Source organism: Eucalyptus grandis, chromosome 3 (assembly GCF_016545825.1).
Source record: "Eucalyptus grandis isolate ANBG69807.140 chromosome 3, ASM1654582v1, whole genome shotgun sequence".
Taxonomy (NCBI): Eukaryota; Viridiplantae; Streptophyta; class Magnoliopsida; order Myrtales; family Myrtaceae; genus Eucalyptus; species Eucalyptus grandis.
The window spans coordinates 11,114,594-11,136,770 of record NC_052614.1 but is presented as its reverse complement, the minus strand read 5'-3'; the positions used below and the strand labels follow the sequence as shown (position 1 = coordinate 11,136,770).

The 22,177-nt window shown below is 39.4% G+C and overlaps 2 protein-coding genes and 1 long non-coding RNA gene across 6 annotated transcripts; 1 reads left to right on the top strand and 2 right to left on the bottom strand.

Moving 5' to 3' along the window:
- Window positions 1–800: 800 nt before the first annotated feature.
- Window positions 801–3,628, top strand: LOC104436526 (meiotic nuclear division protein 1 homolog). Its single transcript, XM_039308677.1, has 7 exons — window positions 801–936; window positions 1,348–1,428; window positions 1,971–2,087; window positions 2,285–2,322; window positions 3,213–3,336; window positions 3,423–3,485; window positions 3,572–3,628. Exons 1-7 carry the CDS (start codon window positions 934–936, stop codon window positions 3,626–3,628), a joined length of 483 nt encoding a protein of 160 aa, XP_039164611.1. The 5' UTR covers window positions 801–933.
- Window positions 3,629–5,636: 2,008 nt separating this feature from the next.
- LOC120291392 (vacuolar protein sorting-associated protein 32 homolog 1-like) lies at window positions 5,637–9,540 on the bottom strand. 2 transcript variants are annotated; one of them, XM_039308675.1, is made up of 8 exons: window positions 9,327–9,539; window positions 9,106–9,229; window positions 7,547–7,646; window positions 6,966–7,051; window positions 6,793–6,884; window positions 6,509–6,605; window positions 6,282–6,393; window positions 5,637–6,064 (listed from the first exon to the last, which is right to left on the bottom strand). In XM_039308675.1, exons 2-8 carry the CDS (start codon window positions 9,193–9,195, stop codon window positions 6,045–6,047), a joined length of 597 nt encoding a protein of 198 aa, XP_039164609.1. In that variant the 5' UTR covers window positions 9,196–9,229; window positions 9,327–9,539; the 3' UTR covers window positions 5,637–6,044. The 2 variants fall into 2 exon arrangements, with proteins under 2 accessions (XP_039164609.1, XP_039164608.1); XM_039308674.1 differs by having other exon boundaries at window positions 5,637–6,393; window positions 9,327–9,540.
- A 6,266-nt stretch (window positions 9,541–15,806) lies between these two features.
- LOC104430513 lies at window positions 15,807–17,719 on the bottom strand. 3 transcript variants are annotated; one of them, XR_005549395.1, is made up of 4 exons: window positions 17,036–17,719; window positions 16,730–16,920; window positions 16,322–16,502; window positions 15,807–16,097 (listed from the first exon to the last, which is right to left on the bottom strand). It is a non-coding gene; the product is annotated as an uncharacterized LOC104430513 (long non-coding RNA). The 3 variants fall into 3 exon arrangements; XR_005549396.1 differs by having other exon boundaries at window positions 15,807–16,502; window positions 17,036–17,178; window positions 17,584–17,711; XR_005549394.1 differs by having other exon boundaries at window positions 15,807–16,502; window positions 17,036–17,712.
- Between the last annotated feature and the right edge of the window lie 4,458 nt (window positions 17,720–22,177).

Here is a 22,177-nt window from a genome sequence, read left to right as displayed (position 1 = left end):
ACACTCTACAAAATGTCTCTTAGTAGTTAATTTTTTGGACATTTGAGTGTTTTGAATTGATTTATGTTCAATATTTTCAACATTTAACCCTCTTCCCCGCATATATTGTCAAATTGTGTAAACAATGAAAGAATACATCACGAGTAATTTAAGCTAGTATTATTTGATGATAATGAAATGTGCTGGGTGCAAATTATACTGAAAAATATGTCATCTACAAGTTGTATGATGTTGGTTCATGTGTTATACATATATACATGTGGGTGTGTATATATATATGCACATGCGTGTCATTACTTACCTCTCCGATTTGATACTTGTCAAATTTTGGGAAAAAGTCTTAAACCTATTTTATAGATGCCAATGCACTTTTAATTTTTTAATTTGATCAATTTAATTCTAAATTTCTTGACAATTCACCAATATAGTCATTGCAACTTATTTTGATTGGAAATTGTAAATATAAACACCGACTATCCTACGTGGCATGATCGGTACCAACACTAATTTGGACAATTTTCATAATTATTTAATTTTTTATTTTTTCTTTCTTTGTGACTGATGGGGGTTGCAATCCTCAAAATTGATCAAGATGATTATATTGGAAAATTGTAAAAATAATTAAGACTAAATTGCAAAATTGAAAGGTTTAAGATCAAATTGGTAACTCAACAATAAGTTTATGACTTTTGTGGTAATTACCCCATTAATTTTGGGGAGCAAAAATGTAATAAGGTGAAAAGTTTGGGAGCAATCTGTAATATACCAACCTTCATCCAACGAGTGAACTCAAACTCGAACCTCGCTCCCGGGGAGCTTCAACCCCAACCGAACTCCCGCCAAAAAGAAGAACGAGAGAGAGAAATCGCGGAACCCCCGCAGCTCGAACTCCTCTTCTCTTTCGCCGCTCCCTTCATCGATCGTGCAACAGAAATGGTAGATCTCTCTCTCGTTCCCGAATCTCTCGTTGTAATTCGTGCTTTCATCTGTGTTTTTTTGGGCCTGATCTGAGGTTAGATTACATTTGGAGAAAGCATTTCGTTCGCGATTTCAGCTAGTGTTTCGAGTTTCGAGTTCTAGGGTGACGCTGAATAATCGCCTGTGCCTCTCGAGTCAAACTAGTCGTTGGGTGATGCTTGATGGTAGTTTTGGATTTAGGGCTGTCTGGATCCTCTGGAGTCTTGAGTGCTTGATTTTTGCTACATCGCTTCGATTTCCGGATGTTGTTTGTAGTGAGTTTTGTTAGGTTTTTCGAAGGATTGCTGTTCTCTTGCTTGGTGACTGTGGATTGGTGGCCAGATGGTGCCGTGGATTTACATGTTTGTTTACTTTTTGGGTTGTTTGCAGTCGAAGAAACGTGGATTATCTTTGGAAGAGAAGCGAGAGAAGATGCTTCAGATATTCTATGAGTCGCAGGACTTCTTCCTTGTGAGATTCCACTGCTTCTGACCGTATTAATTGATTGCCTTACAGTTCTCGACATGTTTCGGTGTGACTGAAGTTTTCGTGTTTTTGCTGATTTTGTAGTTTAGAAAGAAGTTGAATCAGAGAGAGGGAGAGAGTTTTTGCTGATTTTGTAGTTTAGAAAGAAGTTGAATGAGAGAGAGAGAGCATCACCCATGTTAATTAAGTCCATCCATGACCCATGTTAGAAAGAAGTTGAATCAGAGAGAGGGAGAGAGTTTTTGCTGATTTTGTAGTTTAGAAAGAAGTTATCACCCATGTTAATTAAGTTCATCCATGAGAATACAAGTTCATCCATGACCCATGTTAATTAAGTTCATCCATGAGAATACAAGTCGATAGCACTTATCGGAAGTACTTTTTCTTGTTTGAGAGAGAGAGAGAGATTAGTCCCCAGGGTTCTAGATTCATAAACTATAAAGGCTTCACTCATGTTAGTTAAGTTCATCCATGAAAATACAAGTCGATAACACTTATTGGAAGTACATTATATTGTTACCTTTCAGCTAAAGGAGCTTGAGAAATTGGGACCCGGAAAAGGTGTTATCACCCAGTCTGTCAAAGATGTTGTCCAAAGCTTGGTTGATGATGACCTAGTCTCGAAGGACAAGATTGGAACTTCTGTAAGTCATAGCTTCTGGAATTGAGTTTTCCCCCCTCAAATCTATACCAACAGGAAATACACCGGCGTGACCGGTCGTACATTGATGCTTCCTAACTCTTTTGCTCCCCATGTCATTTTGATACTAAACTCATGTAGTACTTTTGACTGACTAGATCTTTGAAATGCCTAATTGTGGGAATCTGCTTAAAATTTCAGGTATATTTATGGAGTCCTCCTAGCTGCGCCGGAAACCAGTTTAAGATCAGTACTCCACTGTTTACTCCACTGTTGACCTGAATTCTATAAAAGCTGTGATGCAGTCCACATTGAAGACCAGCTCTCTCGACCAAGAAGATCGGCCCGCATTCAAGCTTGACGAAACCGAGAAGCCGTATCGATATCTTGAGTCCATTCTGAAAGCTTGAAAGACACCTTGGGAGCTCGTGTGATGCTTTTACTAGCTTATAGTTTCCATGCTCTTTACTATTTCTCCTATTTTCAATGCTCCGTTTTTATTTCTCCTAGTTTCAACACTGTCTTTATTTCTTCTAGTTTCAATGCTCTGTTTTTATTTCTTTGATGATATATGCCATCCAATCCCTTGTACAAGACAGACGACTTTTGATAAATGAAAAACTTTGCTTGAAGCAAGTATCGTGAACCTTGTAGAGTTCATCCATTTGAAAACCTAGAAGAGTTTTCACTCCGTCCTTGAAGAGTCAGAGCTTTCGAAATCTGCATCCTTGAAGAGTTGCAGTCATCAATCTAGAAGAATCGGTTCCCCCTCAACTTCCTTGGAGGCCTAGAAGAGCAACCAACGGAGTTTCTATCTTTTCCTATTCTGTTCGTTATTTCCAACCCAATTTTGACCATCCTACAGTGCTTATTTCAGAAAACCCAAAACAGAGAAATTGTAGATCTAGAAGCCTTTGTTCATTTGGCTTTGGAATTAGGTCGATCCGATCTGTATTGACAAAGATACGACTGTTCTCCTGAGCTCGTGCAGTGCTGAAATTCCTGTTCGTCCTGTTTCCGTGTGTGAGTCACTCTCCCGATCCTACTGTTTGAGAAAGCCTACCCTAGGCTTGCATCAAGCTGTCTCTTTGTTTGCATTCATTATGCACTTTCTCAACAATAACAACAGAGTAACCAAATCACAGCTGCGAAATGTGTACTGGAAACTTGAATCTGACGTCCAAAGTAGCAAGAGGCGGCTGGCGGAGCTAGCTGATCAGTGCAATGCATTAAAGAAGGGAAGGGAGGAATCTGTGAGTGGATCTCTCTTCAACAATAGGCAATATGCTCCTAAGAGTGAAGAGTAAATATTTTGGTGCTTCCTCTGTGGTTTGACCAGGATGAACGAGAGGAGGCTTTAAGCAACCTAAAAAAAGTAGAGGAGAAGTACAATGAGTTGAAGGTTGTGGTTGAACTATTCCCCCATTCTTATCGATATCCAAAAGTAAAAGTGGAGTATTATTGATTGTCCATTGTGTGATATTTTAGGATGAGATGGCAGAATATGCAGACAATGATCCAGCTGCCTTTGAAGCAATGAGTTAAGAAAAAGCCGGTCTTATGATGCTCAAGTTTCTAGTTTTTTCCTTAAGCCATCCTGGATTTCACGTTTCTTTCTTAATGGTATTTTGTTTGGCGATCTGACTAGCTGACTCTTCCTCAATAATGTGGACAGGGGATGCAATATCAGTTGCCCATGCAGCAGCCAATAGATGGACAGGTATTGCTGCTGACAGATTCTGCTTTGTTAAGTGTTTATTTCAGTCTTCAAGTAACCGCTTGAGCAATTTTGCAACATTGTGAATTTTCTCTATTTTTGCCTTTTAAATTCTTTCTGGGGTTTTAATTTTGCAGACAATATTTTCACACTGAGACAGTGGTGCTCAAACAATTTTCCAGAAGCCAAAGAACAGCTAGAACATATGTACCAGGAGGTAATTCCCATAAGCACAGATATAGCCTCGTCCAAAAGCATCATAGTAGGTTAACCAATACCCAAAATCTGGATATCTGCAGTTTATTTGGCTGACAACACTATAAATAACAGCATCTAAACCATTAGCAAATGTGACGGTTTGCTCCTAGCAACATTTTCTGCTCACCTGATAAATTAGTCCGGCGAAAAATATAGTTACACAGGCATGAGTAAGTTTACTCTTAAGCAAGGAGCTGCTTCATTGAAGTAGCTGTTTTAGCTTATCTGATCTTCGAAGTTTCTTAGAACTGAAGTTCTAGTGCTGAAATGTAACTAAAGGTGGGAATTACTGATGATTTGGACTACCTGGAGATGTCAACACTGGGAACTTAGATACCACAGAGTCAAATGGCATATACACCAGGCGTCGCATCCAATTTCTCTCGGATTCTGATGCAAATCTATTAAACTGAAAGAGCAGATTCCTAGACTTGTAATAAATATTAGCTGACCCTCTCTGAATGTGCAAGCTGAATCGGTTTTAATGCTTGATGAGATTGGGGGTGATATGTAATTTTGATCATACAACAGAGCATGCCTCCCTCCTTCCCTCCCTCTTGCGCCATTTTCCAAAAGGATAAGCATACTTTGAAAGAGCATGCCTCTCTCTAATCTTACGCCATTTTCCAAAAGGGTCTTGTCATTCCAGCTGACGAGCTATGGCAGCTAACAACGATTACATTCCGGGAGCGATTCGGCTAGAAATGATTATTTTTTTATTGGGAAACTAACCCCGAGTAAAAAAGCGCGTTTGGTAGCTATTTAAAATTTTGATTCTGAAATAGAATTGTGTTTGGTACCGTATTAATTGATTCTATTCCAAATTAATTTCTTTTGATTTTTAAATAAATTTTAAATAATTTCTTTACTTTTTTACTTTTTTTCCTCTTTTTTCTTTTTTTCTTTTTCTTTTCCTTTTTTTTTTTCCCTTTTTTTCTATTCTTCTTCTTCTTCTTCATTTGGCCAATCGCCGGATCGGCGGCCCGACGCCGACGAGGGCGGCGACGCTCACGGAGCGTCGCGAGCCTCGTCGGCAGTGAGCGAGCTCGCCCTCCCTGAACCAAAAGTTTGGGACGAAGAATCGCGTTTGGTAAATTTTTGTTTCCGGGGACGATTTTGGACAAGATTTGAGAATAGCCAGGCCTCAGCGAACTCGCGCGGACCTCTCTCTCTCTCTCTCTCCCTCGGTCTAATCTTGCGGATGGCCATTTTTTCCGAAAGGGTCTTGTGTTTCCAGCCAAAAAATACGAGCTATGTTGCAGCCTAACCCTCCCTCTTTTCCCTGAACCACAAGCAGCCTGCCCCTCTCTCTCTCTCTCTCTCTCTCCCTCTCTAATCTTGCGCATCTACATTGCCAGATTTGCCGAGAGAGATGCGTGCAGCAAAAAGGGTAGGGATATGAAATTGCTGCATCAGAAGATCCGAGCAGCGTCTGAAACCTTGCTAACAAATTGAAATCAGGCCTTTATTTGCTCTTCTGGGATATATGACTAGGTTATAGATATCCATAGACACAGAAATAGTACTTCCAGAGGAAGCTCGAGACTGTCCTAAGATCAAAACCAAGAAGCCCACTCGAGATCGAAGTAAAAATTATGAACAGCACAGCCCAACTTTGCAAGTTGGTGCACAATCGAGAAGCTACTGTTGAGGTTCTCTCCGAGAAAATGAAATTCCACATCATCTAGTAAGAAAAGGTCAGCTCATTGCAGCAGGCACAAAGGGAGGAATAGTCCTTGGAAAATGAGCCATTCCAATACCGCCTTAAAGACCCCCACACAACAATAGTAATCAACCCGCCAAATATACAGGACAAACGGAAGATAAAGCAAAGACTCGATAAAAAGGAATCCTGGATACTGTCGTGGTACAGAGCTCCCTTGATGGGTTAAAATGATAAAAACACACCCCAACTTTTGGTATTGGAGAACATGAAAACCTTAATGTCCATGATACGGGGTTGGCCAGGTCTTTAAACAGCCTCAATTAACTATGAGCAGCAAGACCTGTGGAATGTAACTGAAATATCAGATCAGAATGACTATAACAAAATAGCCAAAGAAAAAGTCGTCTTCTCCTATACCACTTACCATACAGAAGAAAGAAATCGTTGGCAGCCAAGGAAAAAATGGAATTTCGGCCAATTTAAGAGCTACCTAACTTATAGACCAACAACAATGAAATGCTTAATACTAGCTTTTGAAAAAAGGAGAGAAGATTGACCTGCTCCAAGTGGCATCTCAGCCTGCAAAGCCGCAAGTTCATCCTCCTCGGCTGTCCTCTGAGGAACAGGGTCAGCTCCTTCCAGTTCATTGAGCTCCGCCTCAAGCTCATCCTGGAATTACAAAGTGATAAGATATAAGCATGGACTTTCCGGGAGGTAATTTGAGATCCACCAAATCGGTGATCAAGAGCACAACTAAAATCAAACAAAGTGCGAGGATGGTAACCTCATCAACTTCAGTGGCTGCGCCAGAAGTAGTTGGCAATGAATCTTGAGTTTGTCTCGAGCTTGCCATTAGATCAACCTCATTCATTATCTTACCCCTACCATTAATATTGCCGTGAAAAAATAGACATCAGTAAGCAAAAGAAATCACAATAATGGAGCACCCGGCTAATTCAACCTCAAGAAACTGCAATAAGAAAGTGCTGCCACATTGCATAGAAAGAAACAAATATCAACAAAATGAGTATTCTGGAATTCAGAAAGGAAAACAAAAGTAGGACATACATTGCCTTCTCCATTTCTTGCATTGCTGCTGCTGCAATTTTTAGAGCATCCACAGTTTCAGTTTTTGCTTTTGCTCCTTTCAACTTTATTATCTGGACCATTCCCATATCAGTCATCCAATTCCAGAAGCAGATATCAAGGAAGTTCTGAATCATTGAATCTTGATGGCTCACCTGTTCCCCAATCTGAAATTCGTAATGTCTAAATTGCTCAATCTGCTGTTCATACAGCCTCTTCTTCCTCAAGCATAATTTTGCAGCTGCATTCCCAAAGGCACAACTTTACCTCAATAAGATAACAACTATCCAACTTCCATAATTGATAAATGCCATCATAGAGCTTCCAGTATCATATGAAAGTAAAAAAAATCTTGCATAGTTGCAAGTCAGAGTTACAAGGGAAAAGAAAACAAGCAATGAAAAAAATAAAGTTGTGGCCATAAACAACAAAATGTAATGGTAAAAGAATTGATCGTGCTAAGATTGCTATCCAGTAGTAAGGTTACAATTATACAAAGGAAAGCACAGATCAGAATGCAATGACAGATTAAAGTGCTTTGACTGCCACAAACAATGAAATAATGAATGTAAGGACAAGTTTATGTGGATTTGCACTGAATTATCATGTACAAAACTCCATTCCTGATAACCAGTGGACAGGTTGAGCAAATGAAGCAACTCCGAGAAACAACATAACAAAAGCAAAGGCGTAAAAGGTATCTATCCAGGAAAAAAGTCGAAGTGAATGACCGTACCCTCCCTATTTCCTGCTCTTATAAACTCCTTCGCTTTCTCAACTTCTCCAGAAGCATTCTTTTCGAAAGCCTGCGCCTCTTTCTTCAGCTTTCTGAGTCTCTGTACAGAAAGGAGGACAGAGGAGCCAAATGAACCAGTTAAATATACAAATGACATAACCTACCGTAATTATTTGCATAGACTAAAGTTCAATCTTATTTAAGCCTATAATCTAATCGAATAAATCCGCATCTTATATAAAGAAATGCAGATGCATGGATTTTACTATCATACGTACTTGAAGCATGCATTTCTTAATTACTCACAACATCAGGGGAGATCAAAATAAAAAAGACTCTCCACGTAAAAGAATGGACTCTTCGGGAAATTTTTACAAATACATGTCTTCTGCCCGTTACATAATCAGATAAAAAAATTTGGATGCACTGAATAAATGTGTGATTCTGTGCCTTGGTTGAACTTAGCACGTATAGCCGCAGATAACATCCACATGTGAAAAAGAACAAAACAAACAGCTTACGCTTTCAGGGGCAAAATAAGCCGGAAAGGTTATGGATCATTATGAATATGCAGCCAATTATTGAAGTATGCAGTCGCATCAATTCCATACACAATCAAATGGAGACTCAATTATCGAAAGCGTAGTTCAAAAAAAAAAAATTATCGAAAGCGAAACTATCGCTAGAAGGCTAAAATTTTTTAGACTCCATTTGCCAAATGTTAGCATTTAATGCTGAAAGCCCAAAGCAGGTCATTTTTGGAATGCTAATTTAAGGTTTAATGAGTTTTTTTATTTTCTTTTTAATATTGCTTTCACTGATAATCATATTTTCCCATTTCGCCCTCAAAAAATACTGTTTATCGTCTTCTTCCTTGGATTTGGACTTGCTGCTCCACCGCGAAGCTCAACTGGCGGGCGGCGCTCAGCCGCAAGCGGCTAGATCTGGCCGCTAGGAAGCCTCGCCTGAGGTCAGGCGACCCAGGTGCCGCTGCTGAGGTGGAGCGACCCAGGGCGTCACCTAAGGTCGGCATGACACAAGCGGCTGGGTTGCGCAACCCAAGGCGTCACCTAAGGTCACCGACCTCAAACGAGCCGCCTCCCGCCACCGCCACCAGCCACCAGCCACCTCCCCACCACCACCACCACTATCGAGCCACCTCCCCACGATTTTCCCCTCTTCACGCAGCTGCATCTCCTCCTCCCTTTTTTCTTTTCTTTTTCTTTTCACCTTAAATTGCTTTGCAAAATATACACCAAACGCCTTTGCCTTCGCAAAATGACCATTCATTCAAAGATATTCGAGGAATGCAAAGCCATTTTCTCAAAGTTTTCACAAAATGCCCATCCATTCAAAGATATTTGAGGAATGCAAAGCCATTTTCTCAAAATTGAACCAAATGGACCCAAAAGTCCCAGGCACAGGTCCCCATTGGGAGCTCAAGGAAGTACATCTGCTCGTCGGTTTTCCCGAAAAATAAAACCCAGAACCATTTCTTCAACAATTGAAAAGAAAAAAAAAAGAAGCAGAAAACTCAAAATCAAGCGCAGGAACTGTACCATGTTCAACTTGTCCATCGTCGTGGACAGACGCTGAGCGTCGGTCTCCAGATTAAGTTTCTTTAAAAGCCAGCGCATCCAGCTAAACATGATTGATCACGGCCCTAAGGAAACCCTCGATATCCTATCAACACCACAAAAAACGAACCAAACCAATCCAGAGCAATCCTTTCAGGGTCGATCAATCCGCAGAAACAAACAGCGGCAAAGCGCATACGAACCTCGGAAAACCGACGGGGGACCTGGACGCCCGGCGAGGGATCAGACGGAGAGCGAGAGCGAGATCGAGGCGGGTTTGGAGATCGCGGCACGGTGGTCCGCCGGAGAAATTGGCGAGCTTTATACTGATGTTTTCCATGCCTGAACAGAAGGTCTCCATCGCCTCCAATTCCTTCGTTCTCCGACAGCAAAACTAGCGCCTCTCCTTTGTTTTCCGCAGCGCGGTTTATATAGTAAGTCCCTCGCACAGTGTTATGACCATTTGACCCATATTCGATCCCATGTTCTTAGCATCCTATGCGTTCTTCCGGTGCCCATTTTCGGTTTTTCCACGCGCATCCCAATGTCCCCTCGTACTCCTTTTTACCCTCTGCAATTTTCTATTTCCAGGCTTTTCGCTGAAGGTGGGGTTACGCATGGCGCGTGAAGATATTATCATCAACCGACCAACAAAAAAGAATTATCAATAATTGAGGAGGATGCAGAGCGCGACCTCATTTTAGTCAGGAATATTACTCTCAAATTTCAATCACACTGTCGTCACAGTCTCATAGGATCTTTCGGCAATAAAAAAAGGGGAAAAAAAGCTCATATTATGTGCATTGGTCACAAAATTATGAGCTTTGAGATGCGATATCCATCACCCTCTCACGAGCAGCCGTATTATTCGCTAAATAAGTATCTTAATCCAACTAAATCACATCAACTCAAAATACTTACATTGGGGAAGGTAACTCCGCATTCTATCCTGTAAGAACATATGAACTTGAATCAGTAACCTAGTTTCAGAAAACTATACCATATGTCCCGGGGAAATTAACATGCATAATTTAAAACCTATTAATACGAGATCTTTCGACCAGGGGATGAAAAGAAAGCAACGTGGGACTAGGGTAATTAGAAATGAAAAGAAAAGAAAAAGGAAAATGTAGGATTTCTTTTTCTCAGCTCTTCACATGATTTTTTTTTTTTTTTGGTCGAAAAGACATGATTGCACAGTAAAGAAGGAGAGTTTGTTCTCGTTTTGTTAAGGGAGCTGCACATGGGCCGCGCGGCAGATTCCTTAAAAGCAGTGCAGGCAAGAAAGAGGAATAAGGAGTTCGTGATTCTTGTTTTTCGGCCCGGACGAGCGCTTTAGCTTGAGCTCGAATACCCGGTAATTTGTGGTCGTGGGCAGGGCTCGAGTATCCGGTAATTTGTGCTTGAGCTTTACATCTAAGGGAGTGTATTAATAAACACTTGAGGTATGGATTTAATTTAGATATAAAAAACACTTGAGCGCGTAAGCAATTTTAAACTTAAATTCTTCGATTATTAATAGATTAATATCAACACTTAGTATCAAATCACATAAATCTTTGACATCCCTTATTATTCCTTGTTTATCTTCTCTAATAATTTCGTGTTGATATAAATTGCACGATCTTGGATAGCTTCCGCATTGATATATTACTATAGTTGGTCAATCTACAAATATGTACTTTGACGCTTACAAACTTTAACAAAGATGAATACAGATAAAATACTCAATGCATTTAATCTATCGATTAAAAGCCCTATCGAAAGAGATTTCCTAATCTCCTTTGATTGAAAATGAAGGAGAACATAACCCGACCTCAAAATGCCAAATTTTGTATTTTTTTTTTTTTTTTTGGTAAAAGGTAAATATATAAAAGGGAAGGACAAATACAAAAGATCGGATCCATAACCTACACTCTCAGATCAAGAGTGAAGGGAAGCCGATGTAAAAGAAAAGCCAGACAAATAAGGAAGAGGGAACTACAACCGCGGGAAGACCCACCGCAACAACCGAAACGGAAAGAACGGAGAGAACTAAAACAAAGCGAGCGAAACACGATCATTGAGCGAAAAACCGCCGGATCGAATCCCCAGCACCTTTGAAGTCTTTTGTTCCTCGGAGAAGGAGAGACCTTCGAAAAAGAGATAGCTCTATCTCTAACTGATTTGATAAGATGATTCTTAAGTGCAGAAATAGCAACTGTCTCATCCCGGAAGATAGCAGCGTTCCTCATCTTCCAGATCGAATGGCATAAAGCACCGAAAGAGAAACAAACCATCTTGTGATAGAAGTCTTTGCCACTGAAAAACTTGGTAGCCCAAGTAGGTAATTCATTCCAACTTCTATTTTTCCATGGGATGTTGCGGTGGCGGCCCAAAAGAAGGCCGAGGAGCCAAAGTGCGACAACCAAAGAAAAGATGATTACGAGTTCGGAACTTCATTACAAAAACACAAACACAATAATCAATTCTCCCATAGGATAATAGCAACGTCCCGAGTAGGAAGACGGTTCTTCGTTATGAGCCACAAAATGAATTGATAACGAGGTGCGAGGGCATTATCCCAAACAAAGGAAGCCCACTTTGGACGGGATTCCTTTTACCCCGATAAAATCCCAAGTCGAAGCAACGAGAAAACTTACCGAAGGTTCATGACACCAAATGAATTTGTCGTGCATAGATGATAAGGGCGGGAGGGCAATTGACCATCTTTCTAGGAGACTTTTAAGAGCAAGCACCAACCGGAGTATACGGATCGGCGGCTCTACGCACGTTTGGAAGACCAATGGACTCCCTAAACGCGGAGGAACACACGAATCCAACGGCCCACATGAGAGCCAATAATCGTGCCATAGCGAAATGGAGTAACCATTACCAACAATCCACCTAAACGACGAACGAAAATATGGTCTTTGGAGGATCTTTTTCCACATCCGAGGAGCACGTCCTGGAGTATTGGCAATCCAGAAATTCTTCTTTTCGAAATACCGAGTGAATCCAACGGCACCATAACGATTCTTTGTCGAGAAAAGAATCCATAAGTACTTGACCGTGTAAGCCCTATTGCATTGCTTAATGTTACGAAACGCCGAGACCCCCTTGGCCTTGGGGCAGCAAATATCCTCCCAAGCCACTTTGGCTCCTCCTCGGCCCAACAAAGTTCCATTCCAGAGAAATTGCCTCATTATGTGTTCCACATCCGCAAGAACCGACGCAAGAAGAGTGAATACACTCGTCCAAGAAGCTTGGATAGAGTGAAGGACGAACGTATCACTGAAGCCTACCCGCAAAAGAGAGAAATCGTGCGTCCAGGATTGAATTCTGGCAGTGATACGGTCTGTCAATGCGATACAATCGGCTCTGTTCAGTCTAGAAGAAATAATAGGAACACCAAGGTACCGGACTGGAAGTTTTCCTTCTTGGAAATCGAACGCCCATAGAATCTTGTTCCGGCTAGAAAGCTCACCGCCAGCCATGAAAATTTCACTCTTGCGCTTGTTTGGAAGCAGACCACTCCAGGCAAAGAACAAATCAAGCCCTGTTTTGAGCATAACAATCGAAGGCCAATCCGCTTGACAGAACAAGAACACATCGTCAGCAAAGAAAAGATGGGAGAGCTGAATTGGCTTACATCTCCAGTAATACTTAAAGTCCGGATTGGAGGTACGAGACATCAATATGCCAGAAAAGACTTCCATCACCAACGTAAAGAGGTATGGAGACATTGGGTCCCCTTGCCTTACACCTCTACCGCCCGGAAAGAACCCATGAAGGTCACCGTTGATAGATATAGAGAAGGTAGGAGATCGAACACAAGCCATAACCAACTTTATGAAGTGCGGAGGAAACTGAAAAGCCTGCAACACAAGCTGTAAAAAGTCCCAATCGAGGGTATCATACGCCTTATGAAAATCTACCTTAATGGCACACTTGGCGGATACGGAGTAAGATGGAAACCTGCAAAAAGTTCCTGGGCCAATAAAATATTGTCCCTCATTCTTCTGCCGTTAACAAAAGCGTTCTGGGATTGACATTCCAAATTTTGTATTGAATTCCATAAAATTGCAAAATGCGTTGCGAGTAAATTTGGAATTATTGTACAACAAGGACATAAGCACATTGGTCAGAAATGGGACCAAATTTAATTAAAAAACAACTCCTGTCACTGATTGAGGTTGCAATACATCCTCTCTAAAGCTTGCCATAGAACATTCAATTGAAAAAGAAGGAGATCACTACCTGATTTCCATTTTCTTCTTGGTTGCCATAGTACTGCCATGGCAACACATAGGGCCATCATTGATAATAATGACGAAATTATAGGAATGGTGATTTTCTTCTTCCTTTTGCAAGAAGCGGAGCCACAAAGCTTTTGTCCATAGACATTGAAAAGAGAGGAAGTTGGGTGCACGGATTGTCGATATGAGCAACTTAACATTCGATTTTTTCTAAAACAATTTTAGACACAACTTTCAACAGATTGTTGCCTCTCAAGTTTTTAAAAGCCGAGTAATCGTCTCATACGATTAGTACATCTAGGGGCATCTTAGACCAAGATAACACAGAGTTAGCTCTATTCATTGAAATTAAAAAAAGAAGAAGAAGAGTTAGCTTTGCTAAAATTTGAAAATGGTAAAATCAAATTGGAACCGCAGTTTCCAACTTTCCATCGCCCTCTCGCCGTGGCTCTCCTCTCCGTAAGTCGCGCAACAATAAGGGATTTGGACCTTGGCTGACGAGGCGGGCCCCACCGGGCACGACTGTTCATATAACGAACAGTAGGTGTGTAATGGAATTCCACGCGTCAGGTGAGAGTTAAGAAAGCAACCAATGGGAAGAGAGCCCGGTCTCGCTCGAGCAGCTCTCTCTCCCCTTTTCTTACAGGTCCACGTTTTTGAGTTCTTTAAACAATTCAGGCACTGGTCCGATAAAGTTATCGTCGATGGGTCCCCAAGCAAGACGATAGTATGAATATCGCGTTTATTTCACAAAAAAAAAAAAAAAACTCAATATTATATTTTTCAATGAAATATTATCTTAGAAAACGGTTACTTTTTTTATTATTAAATCGTCATTACTTTATTTCAAGAAATTTTTTTTGAATATTTCAATTTTATTTTTTAAGAAAAATTTCAAATAAAAACTTGAAGTATTATTATTTTCTTAAGTAAAAACCTGGAATTGACTTTAATTAGAATAAAAGACTAAAGTGACCATATCAGTCCAAAAAAAGAAAAGACTTGAACTCACCAACTAGTGAAAGGGCAAGTTGTCTTTTAAATTTTTTGAAATTTTTTCCTTTTTTACTTTTTTGTTTTTCTCTTTCCATAAAAGAAAAACTTAAAAAACAAAAAAGACACACAAAGGGCAAGAGGGAGCTTTGCTGCCTATGGCCCCCGCCCCATCATTGATGGGGTAGCGGCGATGGCTAGTGCATCCCTGAGGCAAAGTTAAGCACTTATTTGAGACGATCATTATTATTTGAGCTCTTATTTAAAAAAGAGTTAATACCCTAAAAAATACCAAACCGATATACTTATGATAAATTTACTTCAAATTAATTTTTTGATCACAAAAAAATTCCAAACTAGTATACGTGTGCCAAATTTACCCATAATGACCGTAAAAAACCCTAAATCGATATACATATGACAAATTTACCCAAAACTAATTTTGTCGACAACCAAAAACTCCAAACTAATATATTTGTGACAAATATGTCATCTTTTGAATTTGATTAATATCACAAAAAATCACAAAAATTGTACAACTATGACAAACATAAAGTAAAATCTTAACATGATGCACTAATCAATTTTCACGTGTTATATAACCTAACAATTTGACAGTAAAATTTAACACTCATACAGCGGTGCTCAAACAATTTTCCAGAACCCAAAGAACAGCTAGAACACATGTACCAGGAGGTAATTCCCATGAGCACAGATATAGCCACGTCCACAAAGCATCATACTAGGTCGACCAACACCCAAATCCCCATATCTGTGGCCTATATGGCGGACAACACTATAAATAGCAACATCTAAACAGATGGCGGACTTCACGATTTTTTTCCGAGCAACATTTTCTGCTCACCTGCTAAATAATTAGTCCAGTAAAAATATAGTTAAGAAAGCATGAATAAGTTCGCTCTCAAGCAAGGCGGAAGCTGCTACTTTTTGACAGACTCTGAGCGCATCTATGTTTGATGATTTAGAAAAACGCGTGAAACCAAAAAGGTAGGAAAATGAAATTGCTATCAAAAGATCCAAGCAACTTCTGAAACCCACTAACAAAGTGAAATCAAGCCCATATTTGCTATTGAGGGATGTGACTGGGTAGATGGATATTTATAAAGATACTGGAATGGTACTTACTGAGGAATCTCAATACTGCTAAATCTTTTAAAAGCTGGTGGAGAAATCTTGCACTATCCGTGGATTATGCTACAAGCATCAATATACACACGATCATTGTAGAGTGATTGCCTCTACAATAAGAGACATGCTCGACCAGGTTCTCCTACCTCTAGGGACTAGACATAACTACCCAATGCCAATGCCACAAGTGAATAACTAAACAACCATCGTATCTTCCAATGGAGGTATGATAAAGCATATCGCTTATGATGAGGAAACCCTCCTCAAAGATCAGACTGCATTAATCTTAACGGGGGCACACAGTCAAGATGAAAATTTAACCTGAGATATTTAAAGATGTCCTCCAAACGATAAGGAGAAGTTTAGTGTTCAACATGAAGCTGAAAAAAAATAATAGACCACAGTAGAAGCACCAGAAAGCAGAATACAGGCCTCAAAGGGCAACATCTTTTGATTGTGCCCACCCTTCACCGACATGTCTTTTCAGCATGGAACCATAGAAAATATCGATGCATATGCGCAGCAGTGGGAATGTTCCACAATACAGGTTGGACAAGTCTTTACACAACCTCAGGCAACTACGAGCAGCAAGACCTGTGGAATGTAACTGATATATCAGATCACAATGACAGTATAAAGCATATGGCTTATGATAAGGGAGCCATCCTCAAAGACTAGACCGCATTAATCTTAGCAGTGGCACCCATGGAAGATAAAAATTTAACCTGAGATATTTAAAGATGTCCTCCAAACCATAAGGAGAAGTTTAATGTTCAACATGAAGTTGGAAAAAAAATAAGTGACCACAGTAGAAGCACCGGAAAGCAGAATGCAGGTCTCAAAGGGGGAGATCTTTTGATTATGCCCACCCTCCACCGACATGTCTTTTCAGTATGGAACCATAGAAAATATCGATGTATGTGCGCACCAGTGGGAATGTTCCACAGTACGGGTTGGACAAGTCTTTACACAACCTCAGGTAACTATGAGCGGCAAGACCTGTGGAATGTAACCGATATATCAGATCACAATGACGGTATAATAAAATAGCCAAAAAAAGCCTTCTTCTTCTGCGCCACTTGTCACTCAAAAAGAAATAAATCATAGGGTAGTCAAGGAAAAGATGGAATTTCGGTCAATTTAAGAGCTCGGTTACCCAACTTAATAATAGACCAACAACATGAAATGCTCAACAGTAGCTCTTGAAAATATAAGAAAAGATCGACCTGCCCAAAATGCCATCTCAGCCTGCAAATCAGCAAGTTCATCCTCCTTGTCTGTCCCCTGAGGAACAGAGGGCTGGAAGCAGGCCAGCTATATCATGCACTGGAGCAGCAGAAACTGTTGCGACGGGCAGAAGGAGCTGTTCTTCCAACTCAGCGCCTTCCAGTTCTTCAAGCTCTGCCTCAAGGTCATCCTGGAATTGCAAAGTGATCGGAGATAAGCATGGACTTTCCAGAAGGTGGTTTGAGATCTACCCAACCGGCGATCAAAAGCATAACTAAAATCAAACAAAGCATGAGGATGCTAACCTCATCAAAGTCAGCCGCTGCATCAGGGAGCTGACACTGCCTCTTGCATTCGTTTCATGGTCTCATTTAGTTTATTGATCTCATCCAAGAAATTGTCCACGTGATCGATATTTCCAATAATAAAATGGACATCGGTAAACTTTCTATGATTTACGAGCAAAAGAAAGCACGATAGTGGAGAACCCAGCTAATTCAAGCTCAAGAAACTGCGATAAGAAAGCGATGCCGCATTGCATAGAAAGACAAAACGAGTGCTTACGAACAGCTTTCACTTTCAGGAGTAAAATCAGCCGCAAAGCTTTACGAATTGCTACTATAAATATCCAGCCAATTATTCAATTATGTGCTTGCGTATCGATGCCACACACAATCACACAACCACGCAGGAGAGTCAGTTGCCAATACCGAAGACAGACCCAAAGCAAAACTATCGTCAGTTTTCCAAAAGAGAAAATCAAGAACCATTTCTTCAACCATTAGAGAAGAGAGATCACTGATTGCTTGGTTACTAGTGGCAAGCGAGATCTACGCGGACAGGACGTACAAACCTCGGAAAACTGATGATGGAGCTCGATGCCGGTCGAGGGATCGAACAGAAAGCGAGATCTACGCGGATATGGCGATCGCGAGACGGTGGCGCTATAGTGGAATTTGTGAGGTGAACACCGACGCTCTCTCTTCTTATACGAAGTCGCCTTCTCTGCGCTTTACTGCTGAGGCGGTCGGCATATCCACGGGACGTCACTTTCACTCGCCTTGAAATATATTTTATAAAAGAAAATCTCCAAACTTTCGTTACAATCCTAAATTCGCTCCGTGTTAAAAAAATCGCCCATAATTTCATCAAAATTATAAGCATTATAATGCTGTTGTTTTTCTATTTGAAGGTGAGGCTACCGATGAAAACACAGATTCTAATAATGAATCTATAAGTAGCCTTAATATTAATAAAGGCAAATACCCTGAAAAACCCCAAACGGCAGAATACTTTGTGACAAATTTCTCCGAACTATTTTTTTGACCACCAAAAACCCCAAACTGGTATACCTTTGACAAATTTACCCCAAACTGATACACTTGTGACAAATTTACCCTATGTTAGTTTTTCGTTAAATTTTATTCTCAAAGTATTAAGTTAATGGCACGTAATGCTTAACCGGTATACCAATTTAGGATTTTACGCTCCGTTTGTCACAGTTTACAATTTTTGTGATTTTTTGTGGTATTAATCCAATTTAGCAGAGGGTATATTTGTCACAAATTTACCAATTTAGGGTTTTTTGCAGTCAAATAAATTAGTTTGGGATAAATTTGTCATAAGTGTACCGTTTGGGGTTTTTTATAGTTAGTCGGGTAAATTTGTCACGAGTTTACCAGTTTGAGGTTTTTCATGGTCAAAAAAATAGTTTGGGGTAAATTTGTCACAAGTGTACCAATTTGGGGTTTTCTAGGGTATTAACCCCATTAATAATTATGAAGAAATTAACGATTACTTTTAGACACGGAAAAAAATTGAGAATATACTGAAAGTTTATAGTTTATGATTCTTTTTTAGGTAAGCAAGGGTTTCAAGTAGAATTGAAATTGAATCTATAGTTAGAAATTATGGAAATTAAGCCTATCTTTATCGTTTTACTTGAATGATAGTGCTTCATTATTTTGGAATCTTCAATTTTTTATAATTTTTATAATCTGATTCTACTAGGCATAAAAATATCTTATACTATTTATAAATTATATTTAATTTAATTTTTGAAGTGATGCGCATTGCTTTTTAAAGTGAAATGGTATTCTTGATCTTGACAAGAAGATTAATAATTTTTAGTTAAAAGAGTCAAGGTAATTAGCCCTGAGCAACCTTTTTCCTCCAATTAAAGCTTAAAAAAAAAAAAAAAAAAAAAAAAAAAAAAAAAAAGAGGGTTCGAGGTAGAATTAAAATTAGATCTAAAATCAAGAGTTTAGGAAATTAAGCCTATCTATATCATTTTGCACCAACGATAGTTCTTCATTATTTTAAAATTTTTATTTTTTATAATTTTTATAATCTGATTCTGCACAACGCGAAATATCTTACTAAGCTTCAATTTGATATATTATATGCTTAGATTGGACTTCATTTACTAGGTTAAAGTTGCTTTGCAATATCACGCTTAGATCTGGAAATCTAATTTGCTCTGTTTTGAATGTTATGTTTTGATTGACATTTGTTGTTGCTTGATTTTTTTTTAGAAATTTTTGTATTTGGATTTTTAAGCCGATGCCTTAATGATCTTGCTCATAACATCTAGACTAGAGTATATAAAATTTTCATGAAATTCAAAAGTGATTTGATTGGTCTGATCATCCATAAAAACCATTTTCCAGATTAAACTTCATATGTTCTGCGATTTTTACAAAATCGTGCGATTGGAATATGACGTTGGTGTCTTCATGGAGAAATGTCTATTACATTTCATCCTAGCTTGACAAAAATTTTCAGAAATTTCAAATGTCATTTGCTATTTTTAGCAATTTACACAAGGTGTGTTTGATTCAACTTTCCTAGTAGGCTTTGGATGTAATGCAAATGTTGAAAGCTAAAGTTTTTTGAGGAAATGCAAATTATGTTTAGTAAAAATTCTTTGTAAATGGACTTTAAATTCAATGAGTGTTTGGGAAAAAACCTTTTGTAAGGGGTTTTGACTATAGTTTTTATTTTTTAAGAACCTAAACCCTTCACTGGTGTGGTGACCCAAGCGGCGCACAACCTAGGCAACCGCCGCCTAGGTTGCTAGGGTCACGCGAGACCCAGACGAGGGTTGTGCGACCCCAGGCAAGGGCAACCTGAGATTATGAGACCCAATGACAGTTGCCTAGTTTAGACGACCCTTGCCCGCCCTTTGCCAACCATTGTTCCACGAAGAAGATGAATAGTTAAATAGAGGGGCAAAATCAAAAAACTAGCATTTGTCCAAATACTGAAAGTCCAATGCTAGTTGCTATTAGTATTAGGCTTTTAACTTTCCAAAGGTCAACATTTGGCCGAAAGCCCCTTGGCATGGGTTGCCAAACACCCGAGCATTTCCACGAGGGGAAAACTCAACTAAAGGTACCCACAAAGTTCCAGTGATGTCAAGAAAACTGTTTATTCTGATCCGACATTTGTCTATTCCTCGATTTTTATAAAATCGTAAGCTTAGAATCTAATGATGATGTCTTCATGAGAAATGTTCCTTGTATCTTATTCTTTGTTTTCAAAAATTTCCAGAAAATAAAAACATCGTTCGCTATTTTTTGTGGGCTTCTCAAAGTTATAGTGCTTTGCTGACTTCTGTTTTTCCACAATAGACATTCAATCATTCAATCATTCATCATTTTTTTACAAATTTTTGTGATGAAATTTCAAAAAAATTTCTTCAAATTTCTTCATGAAGGTTGTAAAGGACTTTTCAATTTCTTTTTGACATTATTTTCATTGAATTCGGAACCCATTAAGGTACCCAAATGACCTTATCAGTGTGCGGAACATTCCACGTCCAGGTTTTTCTTGGATACCTGAAGTTGTTTTCGTTATTTCAATGAAGTTAAAGTCCTAATCTGAAAATCCTCAAAACACGAACGTTGAAGATAATTATCTTAGCTTTCTTTTGACACCAATTTTGTTGACAACTTCGCGCCCAGTTCCAGAATTTATTTCCCAAGAACTTCCAAGTTTATTTCATAATTTCAATAAAATTGAGGTCATCATCTGCAAACATGAAAAGCTTTCTTTAGGGACTCATTTGCAAATATACAAATTTTTTGTCCTTAATTGCAAAGATTGAAATGACTTGAATTGTCTAGTGATGAACAAGTGACCCTCTTCTAGGTTCACTTCATATTGATTTATTATGTGAGAAACAAGCTCTCTCGGCCAAAGTGCATGGCCTTTCCTTTATGTATGTGATTTTTTTAAATGTATGTTAGGGTCGATGCATACTCATGGGGGAAACCAAAGGGACAAAACTTAGGCCCTAAACTAGGGATCATCCGATCTCGACCACCGTTTACGAACGTAAAGGATAGCCAAGTATCGACAATCACAAAATAATTAATTAATGGTCTTACGAAGCCCATGTTTTATGATCATGAATTGCTTTAGATGTAATTGCATTTGGTTGAATCTTCATGATTGTTCTTGCTTGCATTGAGTGAAATGAATGCCTAGTCTAGAACTAGTTCGTTAAGGCGACATTTGAAGAAAATGACCAAGAAGACTCAAAGATGGTGTTATGGCCGATGTCCAGTCCGGCTTTTGCTGATTTGTACCACTCATTTCTCAACATATATCTCATGATTTCTATATCATGTTATATAAACACCCGATGGATTGCGGGTTTTCTTTTCTGTTCCTGCATTTAGATCAATTCATCTTTTACATTGTTTGAGTGTTTACAATAGTACAAAATAAATGTCCATGCAGGGTCACTTTTGATTTCCAAAGAAATTGCACGAAAATGCAAAAAGATTGCTTGACCATCCTAGATAACAACCAAACTTATATGTATCAAAAGGGCGCTAATAGAAATCTCTAGCAAAACCTAAGTTCTCGAATCCATGAATCTCTGATTCTGCTGCTCCTTTAAAGTAACTGTTTTAGCTTTAGCTGATCTTCTCTAGTTTCTTTGACCGAAGTTCTGATGCTGAAATGTAACTGCAGGTGGGAATTACTGATGATTTGAACTACTTGGAGATGTCAACACTGGAAAATTAGATACCGCATAGCCAAATGGCATGCATATTCATCAGAGTCGCATCCAATTGTTCTCTCGGATTCTAAGGCAATTCTGTGAAACTGACAAAGCACATAGTGCGAGTATGTTGTTGCCTTTAGTCCGATGCGTAATCCAAACTTCCGACGGCTTGTAATAAAGGTCAGCTGACTCTCTTTGAATGACACAGCACTTTTGCATTTATGCTTGAAAGGTCGGGGATGGTCTAATTTGATTATACAACTCAATGGAAACATACTCTGACGAGAGTATCTCTGCCAGCAACCACCTCCTCTCTCTCTCTCTCTCTCTCTCTCTCTCTCGCTCTCTCTCTCTCGCTCTCCCTCTCCTCATTTTAATCTTGCACCATTTTCCACAAGTGTCTTGTAGTTCCAGCCGGCGTGCTGCGGCA

Coding starts and splice junctions, on each gene's coding strand:
- LOC104436526 (XM_039308677.1), top strand. Junction 1,429..1,970: donor AGTCGCAGGACTTCTTCCTT/GTGAGATTCCAC, acceptor GTTACCTTTCAG/CTAAAGGAGCTTGAGAAATT. Junction 3,337..3,422: donor AGAAGGGAAGGGAGGAATCT/GTGAGTGGATCT, acceptor TGGTTTGACCAG/GATGAACGAGAGGAGGCTTT.
- LOC120291392 (XM_039308674.1), bottom strand. CDS start 9,195: ATGTTTAGCTGGATGCGCTGGCTTTTAAAGAAACTTAATCTGGAGACC. Junction 7,052..7,546: donor AAGAGCAGGAAATAGGGAGG/GTACGGTCATTC, acceptor TTGGGAATGCAG/CTGCAAAATTATGCTTGAGG. Junction 6,394..6,508: donor CAGCCACTGAAGTTGATGAG/GTTACCATCCTC, acceptor TTGTAATTCCAG/GATGAGCTTGAGGCGGAGCT.